The sequence below is a fragment of the Neoarius graeffei genome, chromosome 5, assembly GCF_027579695.1.
Source record: "Neoarius graeffei isolate fNeoGra1 chromosome 5, fNeoGra1.pri, whole genome shotgun sequence".
Lineage (NCBI taxonomy): Eukaryota > Metazoa > Chordata > Actinopteri > Siluriformes > Ariidae > Neoarius > Neoarius graeffei.
The window spans coordinates 82680881-82702664 of NC_083573.1; the positions used below are offsets into that span (position 1 = coordinate 82680881).

General features: G+C 43.6%; 1 protein-coding gene across 1 annotated transcript in view; it reads left to right on the plus strand.

Annotated features, from left to right (window-relative positions):
- The window catches only part of LOC132887093 (E3 ubiquitin-protein ligase HECW1), a 179199-nt gene that overhangs the window by 147065 nt on the left and 10350 nt on the right, over positions 1-21784 (plus strand). Inside the window, exons 17-25 of the mRNA XM_060922463.1 lie at positions 5510-5606; positions 10835-10918; positions 12405-12511; positions 12767-12881; positions 13004-13117; positions 14555-14707; positions 15196-15294; positions 16646-16775; positions 19622-19768. Coding sequence (XP_060778446.1) covers positions 5510-5606; positions 10835-10918; positions 12405-12511; positions 12767-12881; positions 13004-13117; positions 14555-14707; positions 15196-15294; positions 16646-16775; positions 19622-19768 — 1046 coding nt within the window. The remainder of the gene's footprint in view (positions 1-5509; positions 5607-10834; positions 10919-12404; positions 12512-12766; positions 12882-13003; positions 13118-14554; positions 14708-15195; positions 15295-16645; positions 16776-19621; positions 19769-21784) is intronic.

The window sequence follows — 21784 nt, forward strand, 5'->3', positions numbered from 1 at the left end:
TCCACTGCATGAAGGATGCCAACGCACGGATCACCCGTTGGTATCTGGCACTCCAGCCATTTAAGTTCGAGGTGGTCCACAGGCCAGGGGCGCAGATGGTTGTGGCAGACTTCCTCTCCTGTCAAGGGGGGGGTAGTCGGCTGCAGGCCGGACGGCTCCCCGGCCTGAGTCAGGCGGTGGGGGTATGTGGCAGTGGGGGCGTGGTCAAGCGTCGGTCTGCGAATGGAGGGCGGAGTCAGGGAAGGTAAGTGGCGGAATCACTGCACCTGACAGGAATTAACCTGTGTTTGTGTGTCTTCCCCAGTGACCGCACCCTATAAGAGGAGAGGGAGACCGGAGGAAAGGAGCTTCTCCCCAACCTGGATACTTGTGTGCGTGCGTGTGTGTAGTTACCGTAAGGCTGAAAAGCTATAATAAACGAGTTTTTGAGAACTCGCATACGAGCGCTTGGTGGCCGGGCCTTTGCCCATGGGGCCCGGCCGGGCTCAGCCCGAAGAGGTGACGTGGGCCCGACCTCCTGTGGGTTCACCACCCACAGAGGTAGCAGTAGGGGATTGGTGCAGTGTGGATTGGGTGGCAGTCGAAGGCAGGGGCCTCGACGACCTGATCCCCTGACACAGCGGCTGGCTGTTGGGACATGGAATGTCACTTCGCTGGGGGGGAAAGAGCCTGAGCTTGTGCGGGAGGTTGAGAGGTACCGGATAGAGATAGTCGGGCTCACCTCCACGCACAGCTTGGGCTCTGGAACCCAGCTCCTCGAGAGGGGCTGGACTTTCCACTTCTCTGGAGTCGCCCGTGGTGAGCGGCGGTGGGCTGGTGTGGGCTTGCTTATAGCTCCCCAGCTCAGCCGCCATGTGTTGGAGTTTACCCCAGTGAACGAGAGGGTCACCTCTCTGCGCCTTCGGATTGGGGAGAGGGCTCTTGCTGTTGTTTGTGCCTATGGGCCAAATAGCAGTATAGAGTATCCGGCCTTCTTGGAGTCCCTGGGAGAGGTACTGAGGGGTGCTCAGACTAGGGACTCCATTGTGCTACTGGGGGACTTCAATGCTCACGTGGGCGACGACAGTGACACCTGGAGGGGCGTGGTTGGGAGGAACGGCCTCCCCGATCTGAACCCGAGTGGTGTTTTGTTATTGGACTTCTGTGCTAGTCGCGGTTTGTCCATAACGAACACCATGTTCGAGCATAGGGGTGTCCATAAGTGCACGTGGCACCAGGACACCTTAGGTCGGAGGTCGATGATTGACTTTGTAGTCGTTTCATCTGATCTCCGGCCCTATGTCTTGGACACTCGGGTGAAGAGAGGGGCTGAGCTGTCAACTGATCACCACCTGGTGGTGAGTTGGATCTGCTGGCAAAGGAGGAAGCTGGACAGACCTGGCAGGCCCAAATGTATGGTGAGGGTCTGCTGGGAACGTCTGGCCGAGCACTCTGTTGGGGAGGTCTTTAACTCCCACCTCCGGGAGAGCTTTTCCCAGCTTCCGAGGGAGGTGGGGGACATTGAGTCTGAGTGGACCATGTTCTCTACCTCCATTGTGGACGCAGCTGTTCGGAGCTGTGGCCGCAAGGTCTCCGGTGCCTGTCGTGGCGGCAATCCCCGAACCCGGTGGTGGACACCGGAAGTAAGGGATGCCGTCAAGCTGAAGAAGGAGTCCTATCGGGCCATGTTGACCTCCGGGACTCCTGAGGCAGCTGACGGGTATCGGCAGGCCAGGCGTGCTGCAGCTCGGGCAGTTGCGGAGGCAAAAACTCGGAACTGGGAGGAGTTCGGGGAGGCCATGGAGAAGGACTATCGGTCGGCCTCAAAGAAATTCTGGCAAACCGTCCGGCGCCTCAGGAGGGGGAAGCAGTACTCTGCCAACACTGTTTACAGTGCGGGTGGGGAGCTGTTGACCTCAACTGGGGACATTGTCGGGCGGTGGAAGGAATACTTTGAGGATCTCCTCAATCCCACCATCATGTCTTCCACTGAGGAGACTGAGGCTGATGACTCAGAGGTGGACTCATCCATTACCCAAGCCGAAGTCACTGAGGTAGTTTGCAAGCTCCTCGGTGGCAAGGCACCAGGGGTGGATGAGATCCGCCCTGAGTATCTCAAGTCTCTGGATGTTGTGGGGCTGTCTTGGTTGACACGCCTCTGCAACATCGCGTGGCGGTCAGGGACAGTGCCTCTGGAGTGGCAGACTGGGGTGGTGGTCCCTCTTTTTAAGAAAGGGGACCGGAGAGTGTGCTCCAATTATAGGGGAATCACACTTCTCAGCCTCCCAGGGAAAGTTTACTCCAGGGTACTGGAGAGGAGAATTCGACCAATAGTCGAACCTCGGATCCAGGAGGAACAATGCGGTTTTCATCCTGGTCGCGGAACACTGGACCAGCTCTATACCCTTCATAGGGTGCTCGAGGGTTCATGGGAGTTTGCCCAACCAGTCCACATGTGCTTTGTGGATCTGGAGAAGGCATTCGACCGTGTCCCCCGTGGTATTCTGTGGGGGGTGCTTCAGGAGTATGGGGTTCGGGGCTCTTTGCTAAGGGCTGTCCGGTCCCTGTACGAACGGAGCAGGAGTCTGGTTCGCATTGCAGGCAGTAAGTCAGACCTGTTCCCAGTGCATGTTGGACTCCGGCAGGGCTGCCCTTTGTCACCGGTTCTGTTCATAATTTTTATGGACAGAATTTCTAGGCGCAGCCAGGGGCCGGAAGGAATCCTGTTTGGGAACCGCAGGATTTCATCTCTGCTTTTTGCGGATGATGTTGTCCTGTTGGCTTCTTCAAACCAGGACCTTCAGCATGCACTGGGGCGGTTTGCAGTCGAGTGTGAAGCGGCTGGGATGAGAATCAGCACCTCCAAGTCCGAGGCCATGGTTCTCGACCGGAAAAGGGTGGCTTGCCCTCTCCAGGTTGGTGGAGAAGTCCTGCCTCAAGTGGAGGAGTTTAAGTATCTCGGGATCTTGTTCACGAGTGAGGGAAGGATGGAGCGTGAGATCGACAGGCGGATCGGTGCAGCCTCCGCAGTGATGCGGTCGCTTTACCGGACCGTCGTGGTGAAGAAGGAGCTGAGCCAAAAGGCGAAGCTCTCAATTTACTGGTCGATCTACGTTCCGACTCTTACCTATGGTATGGTCATGAGCTTTGGGTAGTGACAGAAAGAACAAGATCGCGGATACAAGCGGCCGAAATGAGTTTCCTTCGCCGGGTGGCTGGGCGCTCCCTTAGAGATAGGGTGAGAAGCACAGTCACTCGGGAGGAGCTCGGAGTAGAGCCGCTGCTCCTCCACATTGAGTGGAATCAGCTGAGGTGGCTCGGGCATCTTTTTCGGATGCCTCCTGGACGCCTCCCTGGGGAGGTGTTCCAGGCATGTCCCCCCGGGAGGAGGCCCCGGGGAAGACCCAGAACACGCTGGAGGTACTATGTCTCTCGGCTGGCCTGGGAACGCCTCGGTGTTCTTCCCGAGGAGCTGGCCGAGGTGTCTGGGGAAAGGGAAATTTGGGCTTCCATTCTTAGACTGCTGCCTCCGCGACCCAGTCCCGGATAAGCGGAAGAAGACGAGAGACGAGACGAGAAGATAAACTCCATATCTTCACACCACCAAGTAATGTTCTTTATAGTATATGGACACATCCACAAAAAAAACCCAAAAACAAACAAGTTAATCTAAAGAATTTTAATTTTGAACCGGTTCGCCATTTTGACAATGTGTGTCCAGTCAGCGGGAAAACACTGGGAGTGACGTCAGTGGAGTGAAATATCGGAAATTATTATACATACGGGCCACTTTTTCCATGAAATAAAAACATGCATTCTATTCCCTTCTAGTGAGTTTATTGATAGCATGCAATATTGTTATCATATTGCTCCATGTATTATGCCACTCTCCCCAATGGTGAATGAGCGTGCAATATTGTTACAATACTGCACGTTGTCAAGACGTCACACATCGGAAATGTAAAACTTCCGCGTTAGCAAGCAACAGTGACAATTTGTAAACAAACATGGCCGCAAGGTTTGCTTCATTAAAAGCAGAAGATTTTGAGAGAATTTTGGCTGCCAGGTCGCTCCGTTGTGTGTAGCTGTCGATGTTGATTTTAAAAGTAACTAAGTAAATTACATAGGGAAATGAATACTTAAATATGAGTGAAAAATACTGTGGTAAGTGTGCATGTAAGAAGAGTCTCAAGACAGAAATCTTAGTTTCTTGATTGTTCGTCTGTGCTAGTAGCTCTCAGTAACACTGACTTGACTGCGCTAGCATTGGCCTTCGCTGACACTAGTGATGAACACTGGCTGGAAGGTGACTGCACTGCCACGCTAACAGCACCAAGTCATGGGTAAGCTAGCGTTGGCCTTCGAGAATGCTGATATGAAGAGAGTGTGTATGTACAATAATAATAATATTGGCCGGCTTTTTTCGTGGTCTATCAGATATATTCTATTCAGTTAGCATGATATTGAACTCACCTTCGACTTGTTCAGTATCATGTTGGCTGAATGGAATATATTTGATATACCACTCAATGCCATCCAGTATTATTTAAATATGTTGCTCAGATCCGTGATGTATTTCATATGAAAAATGTGAGTTTTTCTCCACGGATTTTCATATCGTCAAGCCAGTGTGTGATTTTCTTTTTATTATATAGACACATTCACAAACAAAAAGTACCCAAATTTGTCAAAACAATTCATCAATTTCCTCACGAGTGACATATAGAGATTTATGTCACGGTTTTGAATCTCCATGTGCTGAATGTAGCTCATATGAAAAATACAAGTGGTGTATTTCCCAGTAAAACACTTGTGTCCCTATAATATAAACCTTTATTTTACTCTGAAATCAGCCTATTTTCCAGTGCATTTTGAAAACTGCTGCAGAGGATGGTTGGAAGAATTACTTTTTTTTTTAACTTGGATACATAGCTCAAATAATGAAATTACAGTTAAACTGACCCAGCCACTGGGTAGATCACATCTGGTGGAGGAGGGGAGGGGCACTGTCTTCAAGCACTAACCCAGTATCTGGGTTTCAGAAAACAACCCAGAATGAGTTAGAATAACCACGCAAAAAATAGTCAAACAGCCTCAACTCAGTGTTTCAGTTGAAAAAAACAACCCAGCATTTTTTCCAGTGTAACCTAGATTTCCAGTTGAGAAAAGTGGGACATAAAATAAGCCAGAAATAGCACATTAGTTAGTGTGCTGATGTCAGAAAATAATGGATGAACTGGAGGCAAAGTACACTATAATGTAGTGGTATTTTTTTCCCACAAAATTAGATAGCACTTTGTTTCTGTATGTGTTTTATTATTTATCATCATAAATTACTTACAAAATTAAACTACTTGCACAAGCAACCTTGCATGAGCAGGTTGTGTCCTAATTTTGTGACCATCCATTTGACTATTGCAAATATGTGACTAGCACATAACCATTACTGTTCTGTGAATACATAACTGTTATTTTATTTCTCAGTTACATTAACTTACATGCACAATAACCCCCTTTTTATTTATTACAGCATATAATGAAAAGATTGTGGCTTTTCTACGCCAGCCGAACATCCTGGAGCTGCTGCAGGAGCGACAACCTAGTTTGGCCCACAATCACACACTTAGGTGAGGAGAAATCTGACTTCATAAGAATCTTTCTCTGTGAGAATGGAGTGTAAAATGACTTAATCATGTACTAAAATACCTGTGTCATTATTTTAAGACCCAAACAGAAATTGACAACTATCATGTTTGAGATGCTTTTCAGGAGGGGTTTCAGGCCTATGTGCAAAATAAAACTAGAAAATAATTCTAAAAGTCTGCTCCCTCCAAACCATCATTTACATTTGCCTGATGCTTTTATCCAAAGTGACTTAAAGGTGCTATATGTAAGAATTGGCCACCTGTCAAATTCATATTCTACACTCCAAATAGGGGTCAGTATATAACCAGGATATCACCACCCAAACTTGGGGTGTCCACCCCATCATAAGAAACAAGGAAATGCACAGTTCCTCCTCCTCCTTCTTCCCCCCAAACACATCGCCACTCTCACTACTTCTCACTAAATATAGCATAAAGGTTTTTTTTTTTTTATTTGCTCCATGACTGGGTTCATACAATCTAACTTTACAGTCATCAGTTATAAAAAAAAAAAATACTATCTAACCCCCCATCCCCCACCCCCCAAGGTGTGAATCCTAGAGTGTAAACAAGGCCCCTAAGTGGTGGACCACGCCTTTGGGGAAGGGCATGATTCTGAGCAATGAATGCCTCATCAGTCTTAGGCTTGATTATAGGCACAGGTGTGGGCAAGGGCATGACATGGGGGCTCTCTGGCCTCAGACGAGACATGTACACAGACACAGGCATGGACTACCATCATAGGCAGGGCTTTGGACTCAGACATGGGCAAGGGCATGGATTCAGGCATGGGCATGGGCTCGGGCATGGGCTCGGGCATGGGCTCAGGCATGGGCTCAGGATTGGACATGGACTCAGGATTGGACATGGGCTCAGGCATGTGCATGGGCTCAGACCCAGGCATAAACCTGGATTCAGGCATGGGCGTGGGCATAGGTATGTCCCTCTCGCAAGACTCGCAAGGCATAATGATGGCATTATCCCCAAAGTCAAGAAGCAGAGTGATGACATCATCCTTGGAGTCAGACAGCAGAGTGAAGATCTCTTTTTCACTGTCAGGAAGCAGAGTGAAAATGTCAGCTTCTAAGCCTGGCAGGGAAACAAACACAGGAGTGCAGGCCATCCAGTTAGACTCTAGAAGGAGCCCTTGGGTGCAGGATGCAGTCAGCCTTTGGAGGAAGCTCTTGTGTGCAGGCTACCCAGTTGGCCTTTGGAGGGAGCACTTGGGCGAGAGGCGGGGTACACCCTGGACAAGTTGTCAGATCATCGCAGGGCTGACACAGAGACAAACAACCATTTACACTCACATTCACACCTACAGTCAATTTAGAGCCACCACTTAACCTCACCTGCATGTCTTTGGACTGTGGGGGAAACCAGAGCACCCAGAGGAAACCCAAGCAGACATGGGGAGAACATGCAAACTCCACACAGAAAGGCCCTCGCTGGCCACTCGAACCCAGGACCTTCTTGCTGTGAGGCGACAGTGCTAACCACGACACCACCGTGTTGCCCCAGTCATACATTATTGTTGATATATTTCCATTTGTTTATTAGTTTAGATGAGTAGTTATTTTTTTCTGGCTTAAGTTTTTTTGAATAACACATTTGCCTTACTAACTAATAAACTAGTAATGATAATAACTAATGTTAATAACTATAATAACTAATTTTATAAGTACTGAGGTGATTATAGGAAATCGTGTGTGCTAATTGGCTGAAAAATTCAGACTCTTTCTCGATAATCACCTTGAGCGACTTGGCAAAATGGCAGCCAATCGCTTTGTCACCATAAGTGAAAAATAATTACAAATGATGAAAGAAAATGCTGTTCCTAAAAGCACTAAAGATGCTACAAAGTTTGGTCTAAAACTATTCAAGGGTAAGGTGGAATTGTGATTTATTTTATCTGTTTCAAAAAACAAAGTATTTTATGTGACTTGGCATAGATAAGTAACACAAGTCTGCACCACGCTGTTATTACATTTGCATGCTCCTTTTGAAGTTTGAAATAAATTATATTCTTTAATACGATTTTTTAAAAATAATCACCTGTGTATTTATACTGAAACAAGTATCCTCCTCAGGCTCAGTGAATATCAGTGAATAATAACCTCAACTTCGTCTCAGATATTACTCAACGATATTCACTTTGCCTTTGGCAAATAATTGTTAAGTAATAACTAATATTGCCTTACTAACTAATATGTATCATAGAACACAAATACGTTCACTGACAGACAAGCAATTCACCTTTAATTAGTATTGTGCAATGTGCAATACTCTTGTTATTCTTTAGTTTTATTGTAAATATACTCCTCAGACAGAGTGACAGTTTGGTCCACCATGTTTGTCAAAACATTAATGGAACTTTTGTCTGGTGATGACAAAAGATGCAGGACTATGCCAGGATTGTACTTAGATTTGGCCAAAATGAAGGACCTCACAAAGCAGCTGTCTTGTGAACAAGCCTTTAATTATTTCACCAGTGTGTAATTCATCCCAAAAAATGTTGTTTGCATACTGTAGATACTTCTGATTGGAATGCAATCCAAATTTAAGAAATGTTTATCTTAAAGGTTAGCATTTCTTACGCTTCCCAAATGCATCCTATGGGTGCATACTGGGACACATCTTCGATGCCCTTCCTGGGGTCTGTGAGTGTTTCAGGTCTTTCAATATCAGACACCCTCGCCCAGGTGACCCAGCTGGGGGTGATCACTCCCCAGCCTGTATCCCAGCAGCAGTAGACCATGGGCCTACCTTCTTAATCCAGAGCCACCTTGTGACTCTCTCTGCAGTATCACTAATAGGTTTTGTGCGCTTCTTTTTTTCCAACCCTAGCTTTTTTTCCATATGCCTAACTGGATGAGGACTTTACAGAGTGAGTGGCATGCAAAGCCCCAGCAGTCAACCTCTATTAGATCACAGCAAGTGTTTCAGTGTTCTGATTCTTGCATTGCTCCCCCAACTCCTAGTACCTAGTACCATGTTTCCTTTCATATGCCTCCTTAATGCACTCTTTCCAGGGCACTTTCAGTTCTACCAAGATCACTTGTCTGGTGGTATCTGAAAAAGTTACCATGGCAGGTTGGAGTGTTGTGGAGGTTATATGGTCTGGAAACTTAATCTGCTTGCACAGATCTACTCTCAGCTGTCAATCAGGAGCTGATGCAAGGAGACCTGTTGTCAGTCATGGCTGTGAGAAAAGCTTCTCTCCTGCCTCGACAAAATCAATATTGTTTAATGACCAGTGTTGTTCACCGACAGCGTTGGTGCCTGAGGCTATGATCTCAGCAACTGCTTTGAGTACCTGGTCATGCTGCCAGCGAAAGTAGCCTTCATTAAGGGCCTTTGGGCAGGTGCTTAGAATGTGCTCTAGTGATACCCTTTCAGAGCAAAGAGGGCAGGCTGGTGTTTCAATCTTTATCCAGATGTGGAGGTTAGCAGGACTTGCCAAGCTATCATAAATCACTTGTATTAAGAACCAGACTGGTAGGAATCTGCCTGCAGGATGTTGGCCCAGTTAACTTGGCTTTGCGCTGCAGATTCCCACCTCATCCATGCTCCCACCGTTGTCTAATGCCAGAATCAGACGACACAATATTTTTGTCTTTAATGATGGTCACCATGTCAGATTAGGCAATCATAGTGCCATACATTCTTACAGTGTCTTAATCGGGAGACTAGCAACACTGCAAGTTTGACCCCAGCCAATCATTGTTTACATCCTTGTATGTTGTCAGGGAGGAGGGTCAAGAAATGTCAATCATGGCTATCAAAGAACACATTGCAGGAGTTGTCAAATTACATTACATTACATTACTGGCATTTAGCAGATGCTTATCCAGAGTGACATACTGTACAATATATCCAGAGCAGCCTGGGGAGCAGTTGGGTGTTAGGTGCCTTGCTCAAGGGCACTTCAGCCATTCCTGCTGGTTCAGGGATTCGAACCAGTGATTGTTTAGTCCTAAAGCTGCTTCTCCAACCATTAGGTCATGGCTTCCCCCTAGGCAAGAAAATATGAAAAATTCTGACATGCGATTATTTTCATTGGGGTGTCATGTCACATCGCTGTTCTTCAGTTCTGTCACACTGCAAAGCCTGTTTGTCGTTCCTAACATTCATATTCGGGCCTGATGGTGGAAATTTGTCAGCCATAACAAAATCATGTCAAAATCGAGATGAATTTGTCTAGTCTGATCCTGGCATAAGGCACACTATCCTGCTGGCTCTTGGTTCCTCCACACCTGCTTGAACCTTACCCTGGATCAAGTGGTGTTTTTCTTTTCTCTATTGGAATCCTGGGGAAGTAGCCCAGGAGGCATATTTTCAGGGGGGGAAAAGGAAGGGACCTAATAGGAAACACATCATGACATTTATCATTGTAGAAAATATATGACAGGTATAATGATCATGTGACTGCAATGATAATCTCTGAGAGATGACTTGGATGGGTCTTTTGGATTGGACTTGGATCACTACAATTTACCTTCTGTACATCGGTATCCATCCATCCATTATTTGTAGCCGCTAATCCTGTACAGGGTCACAGGCAAGCTGGAGCCTATCCCAGCTGACTATGGGCGAGAGGTGGAATACACCCTGGACAACTCGCCAGATCATCACAGGGCTAACACATAGAGACAAGCAACCATTCACACCTACTGTCAATTTAGAGCCACCAATTAGCCTAACCTAGCATGTCTTTGGACTGTGGGGGAAACCCACACAGACCCGGGGAGAACATGCAAACTCCACACAAAAAGGCCCTCGTCGGCCGCTGGGCTCAAACCCAGGACCTTCTTGCTGTGAAGCGACGGTGCTAACGACTACACCACCATGCCACCCCTGTACATCAGTACTATTTGGTTAATGCTACTGTGTTTACTATCAGTAGATGATGGATGACTGTCATGGCTGCTGTCCTCAAATGTGATAAGAGCAACATTTATGGTGGGCTTTGCAGAATAGAATTACACACTGAGATAGATTCCTATCTTCCAAATGTGGACATCTGATCGTTGTCTTAAAAGCATTCCTGAATGCCACCTATTACACCTCCATTCAGCAAGGTGAAGTGCATTACCTGTGTGTTTAAACACAATTAACATTCCTCAAGCCATTCAGGACAAAGTAAAAAGGGAGCTGAAAATTGAAGAGTTGGACCAGAATAATATCCTGAGTGTCCTATTTTATTCCTGCAGGGAAAAGATCCATTACATCAGGACTGAAGGGCCACAGGGGGTGGAGAAGCTGTCTTGCGATGCAGACCTGGTTATGTTGTTAAGGTGTGTTTTCTTTAATAAAGCGTCAGTGAAAGCTCACACAAAATAAATATTTGTGCCAACCCTTAATCTTATCCTTAACAGTGATCTGACACACACACACACACACACACGGACTAGCATGCAGTGCAGTAAAGCTCTGTAGGCAGATCAGTATCAAACTGCAATTTTGCCTCTTTTGTTAGGTTTCCTAAAACAATGGCATTTTGATTTATTCTCTGTGTGAGTTAATGATTCTGGTCTGGTTTTCCATGACTGAACATTTATTGTCTTGTTTTCTGTGATTTAACGTTTATATGCTGTTTTTTCTCTGTTTAAATGATTATCGACTGCTTTTCCAAACACATGCTGGTTTAAGACTTGTGCTAACTTACCCTGTGAGTGAGATAATTATCCATTCAGCTTCTTTAGTCTATAAGACTAGAAAGAAAACTACAGGTACATTTACTTGTCCAGCAGATGTTAATTTACAAGTGAGGCAAAAGACAATGCAAGCATAGAGCATATACACTCAGCATCATTATTACTGGTATCATTGGTGTAGATGAATTTTGGTAACTGTTTTATGGTTAATTTGCTTCATTACACTGAAAATACAGAACCTTTAATTAAAGTAGATTTATTCCTCAAAAAGAACAGAAAAAACAGCCTTTTCAAAATATATATACTTAACAAAGTCACATGGATGGTCTTGTTAAAAGCTTGATTCTGTGGCCAGTGAACCATTTGTGTGGATTTGGACATATATTTTGGACCATTGTCCTCCTGGAAGATTCAATCGCAACTCATTTGTAGCTTCTTGGCAGAGATTTCTTCTCGGAAGACAGACTTCCATTTAAAATCTCCTGGTACTTCATGGAGAGCATGATTCATTGTACCCTAGCAATATGCTACCATGTGTCCTACTTAACCATCCTTTTCATGGAAAACCCTCCATTTGTGTTGCCAAAAAATAATAATAATTTTGACCTCCCCTGACCATAGATCCCAGTTCAATTCACAGTTCCAGTGAACTCCATGTGCTTATATTTGTAGTTGAATTTAAAAAAAAATGCTGCCACAAGAAAGCATTTGGCATGGTGCTGGCTTCTATTTGCAGATTTGGAGATTTTGCTATTTTGGGTCTAGAAATCTACAAATCTTCATAAACAGTTTGTTCCTCCTACAAGGATGGACAATTTAGCATGTAAGCTTAACTGGCGAGAAACAAGTGCAAGAGAAACAATTAAAAGAATAGGAAAAACTCAGAACAGCGAAACATGAGGGTTGGAGTAAGCGATAACCATGAATAATAATTGTGAAGCAGTCAGTTAAGCTAGAAATTATATTTTTTAAGGAGGTAAAGATAGCAAACATTCAGTAATTATACTAATACAGAAAAACAACAATAACACACAGTATGTGATTCTGAGCAGTCCGGGTTATCAGCCAAGCTTAAATTGCATCCTGAATTATCCTGTATTCAGTCCTTGTTCTGATCTCTCTGCAGTTTGTTTGAAGAGGAGATCATGTCCTACATCCCGGCTCACCCATTCCATCCTGGCCTCAACTTCTCCCCAAGATGCTCTCCTGGATCCTCACCCCAGAATTCACCAGGTGTGTGTATTCTGTGCTCTGAAAACCCATGGTAGAATGATGATACCACCGGCGAACTTGGCAAGAAATTGCCAATAAAAGTGGGGGAAGTGATTTTGTTGGGAAAAAAATATATATTGAAGCTAGAATATTATTCATGTCTGTTGACATTTTCAGTAGTTTATACAGTGAATATTTTACAACTAGGAATAATTTACTAGGACTAATTTAATACAGGCACATAACCTAGAGCTAACAGAGTGTTTGTATTGGCAGGACCGCAGAGAGCCAGAGCACCTGCTCCATATCGCAGGGACTTTGAAGCCAAACTGCGCAATTTTTACAGGAAGCTTGAAGCCAAAGGCTATGGACAAGGGCCAGGAAAAATCAAGTATGTGTTTGTGCAAGTGTGTGACATCAGGGTTATGTGCATGATGGTTACATTCTAAAATGAAAGCAGATCTAAACAGTTGCCCTCTGTCCTGGCACACACATTTCTCTGTCTTGTGAAAGGCTGATCATCAGAAGGGAGTACCTTCTCGAAGGCACTTTTAATCATGTGATGGCATATTCACGCAAGGAGCTCCAGAGGAATAAACTCTACATCACGTTTGTAGGAGAGGAAGGGTATGAATCGTGGCATTACAGCACTTCCTGTTCCACCATAAAAAATGCAGTAATAATTCTCAGATCAACACTATATATATTAGTACCAGTCAAAAGTTTGTACACCCCTACTCATTCATAGGTGTTTCTGTATTTTGACTATTTTCTACATTGTAGAACAATACTGAAAACATCAAAACTATGAAATAACAAATGGAACATATATGGAATTATGTGGTAAACAAAAAAGTGTTAAAAAAAACAATATTTGTTTGATATTTTAGATTCTTCAAAGTAGCCAGTGTTTACATTGATGATGCTTTGCACACTATTGGCATTATCTTAACCAGCTTCGTGAGGTAGTCACGTGGAATACTTTTCAGTTAACAGGTGTGCCTTGTCAAAAGTTAATTAGTGCAATTTCTTGCCTTCTTAATGCGTTTGAGATCAAATAGTAAATAATAAAAATACAGTAAATAGCCCTGTTCCACAACTGTAGTAATCCATATTATGTCAAGAACCGCTGAAACCAAATAAAGAGAAACGACATCCATCATTACTTTCAGACTTGAATAAGTGTCTTGTAATTAATAAAAATAAAGAAAAAAAACATTGAATTAGAAGCTTTTGACTGGTACTGTGTTTCCTTTCACCTGTGGGTTTTTTTTTTAGCCCATTAAGTTCCTTCAATAATGTGAGTGTGAATGGTTGTCTGTGTCTATGTGTCAGCCCTGTGATGACCTGGCGACTTGTCCAGGGTGTACCCCGCCTTTCGCCCGTAGTCAGCTGGGATAGGCTCCAGCTTGCCTGCGACCCTGTAGAAGGATAAAGCGGCTAGAGAGAGATGAGAAGTTCCTTCAATTTCACTGGGTTATGATGTTAGTTTTTTTGTAAATAAAGTCACAGACCATGTTTTTCTCTTCTATACTGAATAATAAATTGCTTGATGTAGCAGTTTCACAAAAACATTTTGTGATACAAATGGATACTGAAGCACATGCATATTAACAGGTACCAAGATAACCCAGTATGCACAGCTTAACACATCCACCTTAACTTAAAATAGTATAAAAGTGCATATAATAATAAAATTGGTTGTTACAGTTTATGATGCAATAACCTTTAGCTGCTACATATGTAGCATTAACATTTAGATTTCCAGATCTTAAAAGATTATGGTAAATCCCCTGCAGTGAAAAGTTTTACATGCAGTATTTGGAAAGCATTCTGCAGCATACATGAAAAAATGTAATAATAAAATATACTGTGCGAAGTTTTATGCAAGTGTCTAACATAAATTTTGACTCATAAATTATTTTTAGTGTATCTTTGGTATTATTATTGTTGTTGTTGTTGATGACAATGATGATGATATATTTTTATCCTTATAATAAAACATTTAATGCTTAGTTCTGGTCACTTGGTTTCCTTGTATAACTGTTCATCTGTCTGTTATAGTCTGGACTACAGTGGGCCTTCAAGGGAGTTCTTCTTCCTGCTGTCTCAGGAGCTCTTTAACCCATACTACGGCCTGTTTGAGTACTCAGCCAACGATACATACACCGTCCAGATTAGCCCCATGTCTGCCTTCGTAGAGAACCATTTAGAATGGTGTGACATACCATACTCTCTCTCTCTCTGTCTGTCTCTCACTTGTAATATTACAACTAACAAAATGTCATGTTTGTTCAAGAAACTTGTGATGAAAGAAAAGAAAACCACTGATGTGTTTCTTAAATTTTATTTATCTTTCCTCTTTTTTATTTGCTTAACAGGAATGGCAGACAAACTCATGTCTATTGATGTGAATGTTCCCACTTATAGAGTGACTAATAGTAAAAATAAATAAATAAATAAATAAGTAAAAAATAAAATAATAATAATAAAAACTGCTAATATATGGTAGATGGCTACCTGTAGCTGACTAACTAGCAAATCAGGCAATGCCTTAATATGGTAGTGCATTAACACTTCATATAATATGGATTACAGATTGGAGTGTGAAGTGTGTCATATAAAAGTGTGTTAAGTGCAATATCTAAGTAAGTAAAGTTATATGAGACCATTAAATGATGTATTAATGCTATCCTGCCCTACAGGTTCCGCTTCAGTGGACGCATTTTGGGCCTGGCACTAATTCATCAGTACCTCCTGGATGCATTCTTCACCAGGCCATTCTACAAGGCTCTCCTCCGACTGTGAGTCTTAGCACACATTAATCATGTCTGTATCACCTGTTTTTATGATTACCTATTTTATGATTACTATTTTAGTCCAAGATTTAGTGAGGTATAAAAAAAGATGATTTATGTTTGTTAGAGGAAGATTGTGTCAGCCCACATCCTTCCAGATTGTTTGCTATCCTGTAATAGGTGCTGAAATAGGTCATGTGATAGTTGCCTTGCTCTGTTATGGATAGGAATTGGGGGGTGGGAGAAAAGAAAATTCAGTTAAAATTATGGTAAAACACTATAGTCACCTTTATAAAGAATAACAAAGTATAATTAATTGCAAACGACTGTACAGAACAAAACTCCATAAGTAATTTCTAACATATTTATTATTGTTATTTTCATACTGTTGTCATATATTAAGACGTTTTGAAACAATTCTGCACAAAGAGAGACCACATTTACTTTGTCTATATGGATCTGGTTATTGTTTATTTTCAGTTTGTCAGTCTAGACCAGAGGTTATCAGCAGGCATATCACAGTGGACTTTTTGGGAGATTTTTCATTATATTTTCTATCTCTGGTCTGATTAGCAAACTAACAACCATAGCTTGAATAAAATAGCTTAGAATATTTCAAATGAATTGGCAGAAAAGAGGGTGGCATGGTAGTGTAGTGGTTAGCACTGTCACCTCACAGCAAGAAGGTTCTGGGTTCAAGCCTAGTGGCCCACAGGGGCCTTTCTGTGTGGAGTTTGCATGTTCTCTCCATGTCTGTGTGGGTTTCCTCCGGGTGCTCCGGTTTCCTCCACAGTCCAAAGACCTGCAGTTTAGCTTAATTGGTGGCTTTAAATTGACCGTGAGTGTGGATTGTTGTTTGTCTCTGTGTGTCAGCCCTGCAATGATCTGGTGACTTGTCCAGCGTGTACCCTGCCTCTTGCCCATAGTCATCTGGGATAGGCTACAGCTTGCCTGTAACCCTGCACAGGATAAGCAGTTATGGATAATGGATGGAAGGAATGAATGTGTTTATGCTCCTTGCATCAAATTCAAAACCAATGTATCACATCTGTTCAGAGTCCATAGCACTTGTCAGAAGTCATAATATAAAATACTGCTACTAAACAGGCCACAACCACTTCATATGGTCTTATTTATAGCCATAAATTAAATGTTAGTGGCTACACATTAAAAGGTATTGCAACTGTTGCCGTTCATGATAGTTCATGATCTGGAGCTTTGGAAGCAAGGAATTTTTTAACTGGACCTTTCTAGATGTATTTGAATACTCCTAATCTAGATTAGCAATGCAACTGTACTTTAGTTACAGTAGTTTACCATGTATGCAATGATAGCATATGTGTTTTGTCTTGGGCAGAGCAACTGATCTGAGTGATTTAGAGTATCTGGATGAAGAGTTCCACCAGAGCCTGCAGTGGATGAGAGATAATAATATTACAGACATTTTGGACCTGACCTTCACTGTGAACGAGGAGGTCTTTGGACAGGTACTGCATACCTTAATACAACCTGGTTATTGGTACATCTGATCCAACATGAGGGGAGACGGACTTCTATCATGTGTGGACGTTTGTTGCATTATTTTTTTTTTACGTTATTCACAGTAAACACCAATGATCTCGGAATCCATAGTGGAAAAATACTCATAATAAACACTGTATGTTCCAAAGGGTGATATACAGTCAACCTGGAAAGTCTGCACACCCCTTTCACCTTCTCCACATTTTATTACATTACAGACTTATTCTACAATAGATTGAGTTCATTTTTTGTCACAAAATTCTACACAAAATAGCCCATAATGACAAAGTGAAAGCAGGTTTTTAGACATTTGTACTAATTTATTAAAAATCAAAATGTAAAATATCATATGTACACAAGTGTGCGCGCCCTTTGATATGACACCCAAAAGTGAGCTGAGGTGCATTTTGCTTCCACTGATACTGCTTGAGATGTTTCTACAACTTAATTGGAGTCCACCTGTGGTAAATTCAAGTGATTGGACATGACTGGGGATTGCCAACACCTGCCTATATAAGGTCCCACAGTTGACAGTGCATGTCAGAGCAAACTCCAAGCCATGGGGTCAAAGGAATTAACTGCAGACCTCAGAAACAGGATTGTGTCAAGGCATAGATCTGGAGAAGGGTACAGAAAAATTGCTGCAGCTTTACAGATCCCAAAGAGCACAGTGGCCACCATCATTCATAAATAGAAGAAGTTTGGAACCACCAAGAATCTTCCTAGACCTGGCTGCCTGGCCAAACTGAACAATCAGGGAAGACGGGCCTTGGCCAGGGAGGTGAGCAGGAACTTGAGGGTCACTCTGACAGAGCTCCAGCATATCCTCGTAGAGATGGGAGAACCTTTCAGAAGATCAACCATCCAGGCAGCAGTCCACAAATCAGACCTTTATGATAGAATGGCCAGATGGAAGCCACTCCTTAGTAAAAGGCACATGACAGCTTGCTTGGAGTTTGCCAAAAGGCACTTAGAGGACTCTCAAAACATGAGAAACAAGATTATCTGGTCTGATGAAACCAAAATGGAACTTTTTGTCCTGAATACCAAGTGTCACATCTGGAGGAAACCAGGCACCGCTCATTGCCTGGCTAATGCCATCCATACAGTGAAGCATAGTGGTGGCAGCAGCATGATGTGGGGATGTTTTTCAGCAGCAGGAATGGGGCGACTAGTCCTGATAGAGGGAAAGATGAATGTGGCTAAGTACACCGAGATCCTTGAAGAAAACCTGCTCCAGAGCGCTCTGGACCTCAGACTGGGGCAAAGGTTTACCTTCCAACATGACAACGACCCGAAGCACACAGCCAAGAGAATAAAGGAGTGGCTTCAGAGAAAGTCTGTGAATGCCCTTGAGTGGCCCAGCCAGAGCCCAGACCTGAATCCAATTGAACATCTGTGGAAGGAGCTGAAAATGGCTGTGTATCGACGCTCCCCATCCAGCCTCATGGAGCTTGCAAGGATATGCCAAGAGGAATGGGCAAAAATGTCCAGAAACAAGTGTGCCAAGCTTGTAGCTTCTTTCCCAAGACGCCTTGAAGCTGTAATTGCTGCCAAAGGTGCATCAACCAAGTATTAGGCTAAGGGTGTGTACAGATACAGTATGTAACCCCTAAATAGCCTATTTTTGTCAATAAAATGAAATTGCATATTTTCTAAAAATCTGTTTTCACTTCGTAGTTATTGGCTATTGTGTGTAGATGTTTGAGGCAAAAAATGAACTCAATCTATTGTAGAATAAGTCTGTAACATAATAAAATGTAGAGAAGGTGAAAGGGGTGTGCAGACCTGTCCTGGAGCAACAACACCACATCACTGGCCAAAAAAGCCCAACAGCGTCTGTACTTCCTCCACAAACTGAGGAGAGCAAGAGCCCCGGCCCCCATCATACACACATTCTACAGAGGCACCATCGAGAACATCCTGACCAGCTGCATCACCGTGTGATACGGCGCCTGCACCGTGTCCTGCTGCAAGACTCTGCAGCGCATCGTGGGAGCAGCTGAGAGGATAATTGGTGTCTCTCTCCCTTCTCTTATGGAAATCTATAACTCCCGCCTCACCCGCAAAGCCATCAGGATTGCAGGTGACCCCACCCACCCATCTCACAGCCTCTTCAGCCTGCTGCCGTCGGGGAGGAGACTGCGGAGTCTCCGGGCCAAAACCAGCAGGCTCAAGGACAGTTTCTTTCACCAGGCGGTCAGGAGGCTCAACTCCCTCCCTGTTCTGCCCCTCCTCCCCCCTCTGCCCCCTGCCACAGATTCTGCCCGCACACCCCCCTTCAGCATCTGACATCATGTCACCCTCACAGTTCCCCCCCCCCCAAACACACACACACACACACACACACACACACACAAACATACTCTCAACATTCATTCGCACACTGAACTCAGGGACTGCACATTTCACTTTACCTCGCTCATTTGCACTATTCCGCACTACCTCACCTTAACAGCTACCGTATTAGTTTATTGTTTATATTGGTTATTTCATGTTTACCTGCTATACGTCAAGTGCCTTTGACTGTTTATTTTATGTCCTTTTGCTCCAATTTATGTGTGTGTGTGTGTGTGTGTGTATGAGTGTTTAGTCTATGTCTATTTCTTATCTAGAGTGTTTATACTGTTTATATTGTTTATTTCAATTATTCTATTTTTTATTTATTGCATTGTCTGTTTGCCCCATGGGTCAGAGAGGACTGAAATTTCATCTGTGCTGTATGTCGAGCATGTATAGCATATTTGACAATAAAGTTGACTTGACTTGACAGACTTTCCAGCTTGACTGTAACAGTGCTTTATGTGCACAGGTAACAGAAAGGGAGTTGAAGTCAGGAGGATCCAACATCCAGGTTACAGAGAAGAACAAGAAGGAGTACATTGATAGAATGGCCAAGTGGAGAGTGGAGAGAGGAGTGGTGCAGCAGACAGAAGCATTGGTTCGGGGTTTCTATGAGGTACATAAGCACATTTGAACAAGCAACAGTTCATTCCAACATTCATACAACAGTAGTAGAAACTAATATGAATTCTTACCTAGATATTTTTAGCTCATCTGGCCGTAGGCCAGGCCGGAAGAGCTTATGTGATCATGCGTTGTCTGTCCATCGCCCATCCACAATTTACAAAACTCGCTACTCCTCCAAGAGGATTGATTGGATTTCAAGCAAACTCACATACAATGTTCCCCAGGTGGGTGTGCATAAAAGTTGTCAAGGTGGTGGTGCCACCTGTCATATTTACGGTTTTATGGGTGTTTGAAATTTTTGGGTGACTCGTCACATTAAACACTATTCTTTGTGAACTGCTAGGATGTTTTCACTGAAATTCATCCAGAAGACTCTAAAGACCAACAAGAGTTGTTCACCAGGTGGCACCACCTACCCTGGGTGAGGCTACAGAGGGGTCACATGCAATTTCACAAAAATTGCTACTCCTCCTACAGGAGTGATCAGATTTTGATCAGACTCATATAGGATGTTCCCCAGGTTGGTATGTATAAAAGTTGTGAAGACGGTGATGCCACCTGCCATGGATGTGGCTACACAGGGGTCATATGCAATTTCACAAAAATCACTACTCCTCCTACAGGATTGATCAGATTTTAAACTCGCACACAACAGTGGCCGGTCTGAGCTACAGCCTCATTGAGGCTGTTTTTTATTTACTACAGCTATTTAAATAAAATTATAGTGACAAAAATGTGTACGTAGATGGAACATGAGGATGATACTCTACACTGAACTCTTAACTTTCGTTGTTGCTACTTCTGTGGTACCTTTAGTGTGCATCATATGCTTGGAAATGTTAATACAGTATACCTTAAAGATGATTTATAGTACATGATTTGGGCCAATGATGTAATTTTGATTTGCTTTAAGAGTAAAGGTTTAACGGTACATTTTTCACTGTCCCAGGTGAAATAAACTATACATATTAAAGCTACAAAATTAAAACACTGAGACTACTACCACAGTGTCAAGGAAAGGTACAGTTTCACATTTTCTGAGAGTTTAATTACATTAATATTGGCAGGGTCACTGTACATTAGTGAATAAAATAAAGAGATTATAGAGATTTATAGAAATTATACAGTTTTTGCAGTGTAGCAGGGCATATTATCTTGCTGAAAGAGGCCACTGCTCTTTCCAGTAGGGAATACCATTGCCATGAAGTACTTGGTCTGCAGCAATGTTTAGGTAGGTGGTACATTTCAAAGTAACAGCCACATGAATACCAGAAGCCAAGGTTTCTCAACAGAGCATTGTCCAGAGCATCACACTGCCTCCACCAGCTTGCCTTTGACCCATAGTGCATGCAGGTAAGCGAAGCACATGCACCCGGCTGTCCACATGATGTAAAAGAAAATGTGATTCATCAGACCAGCCCACCTTCTTCCATTGCTCCATGGTCCAGTTCTAATGCTCATGTGCCAATTGTAGGAGCTTTCAGCAATGGACAGGGTCAGCATGGACACTCTGACCGGTCTGTGCCTACGCAGTCCCATATGCAGCAAGATGCAATGCACTGTATTCTGACACCTTTCTATCATAACCAGCATTAACTTTTTCAGCGATTTGTGCTACAGTAGCTCTTCTGTGGAATTGGACCAGACAGACTAGCCTTCACGGGCATCAATGAGCCTTTTGTGCCCATGAACCTGTTGCTGGTTCACCGGTTGTCCTTCCTTGGACCACTTTTGGTAGGTACTAATCACTACATACCTGGAACACTCCATAAGCCATTGTGAAGCTGCTCAGACCCAGTCATCTAGCCATGACAGTTTGGCCCTTGTTGAAGTTGCTCACATCCTTGGAATGCTTGCCCATTTTTCCTGCTTCCAACACATCAACTTCAAGAACTGACTGTTCTGTTGGTGTCTAATATATCCCACCCCTTGACAGGTGCCATTGCAATGAGATAATCGATGTTATTTATGTCACCTGGCAGTGGTTTCATGTAATGGATGATTG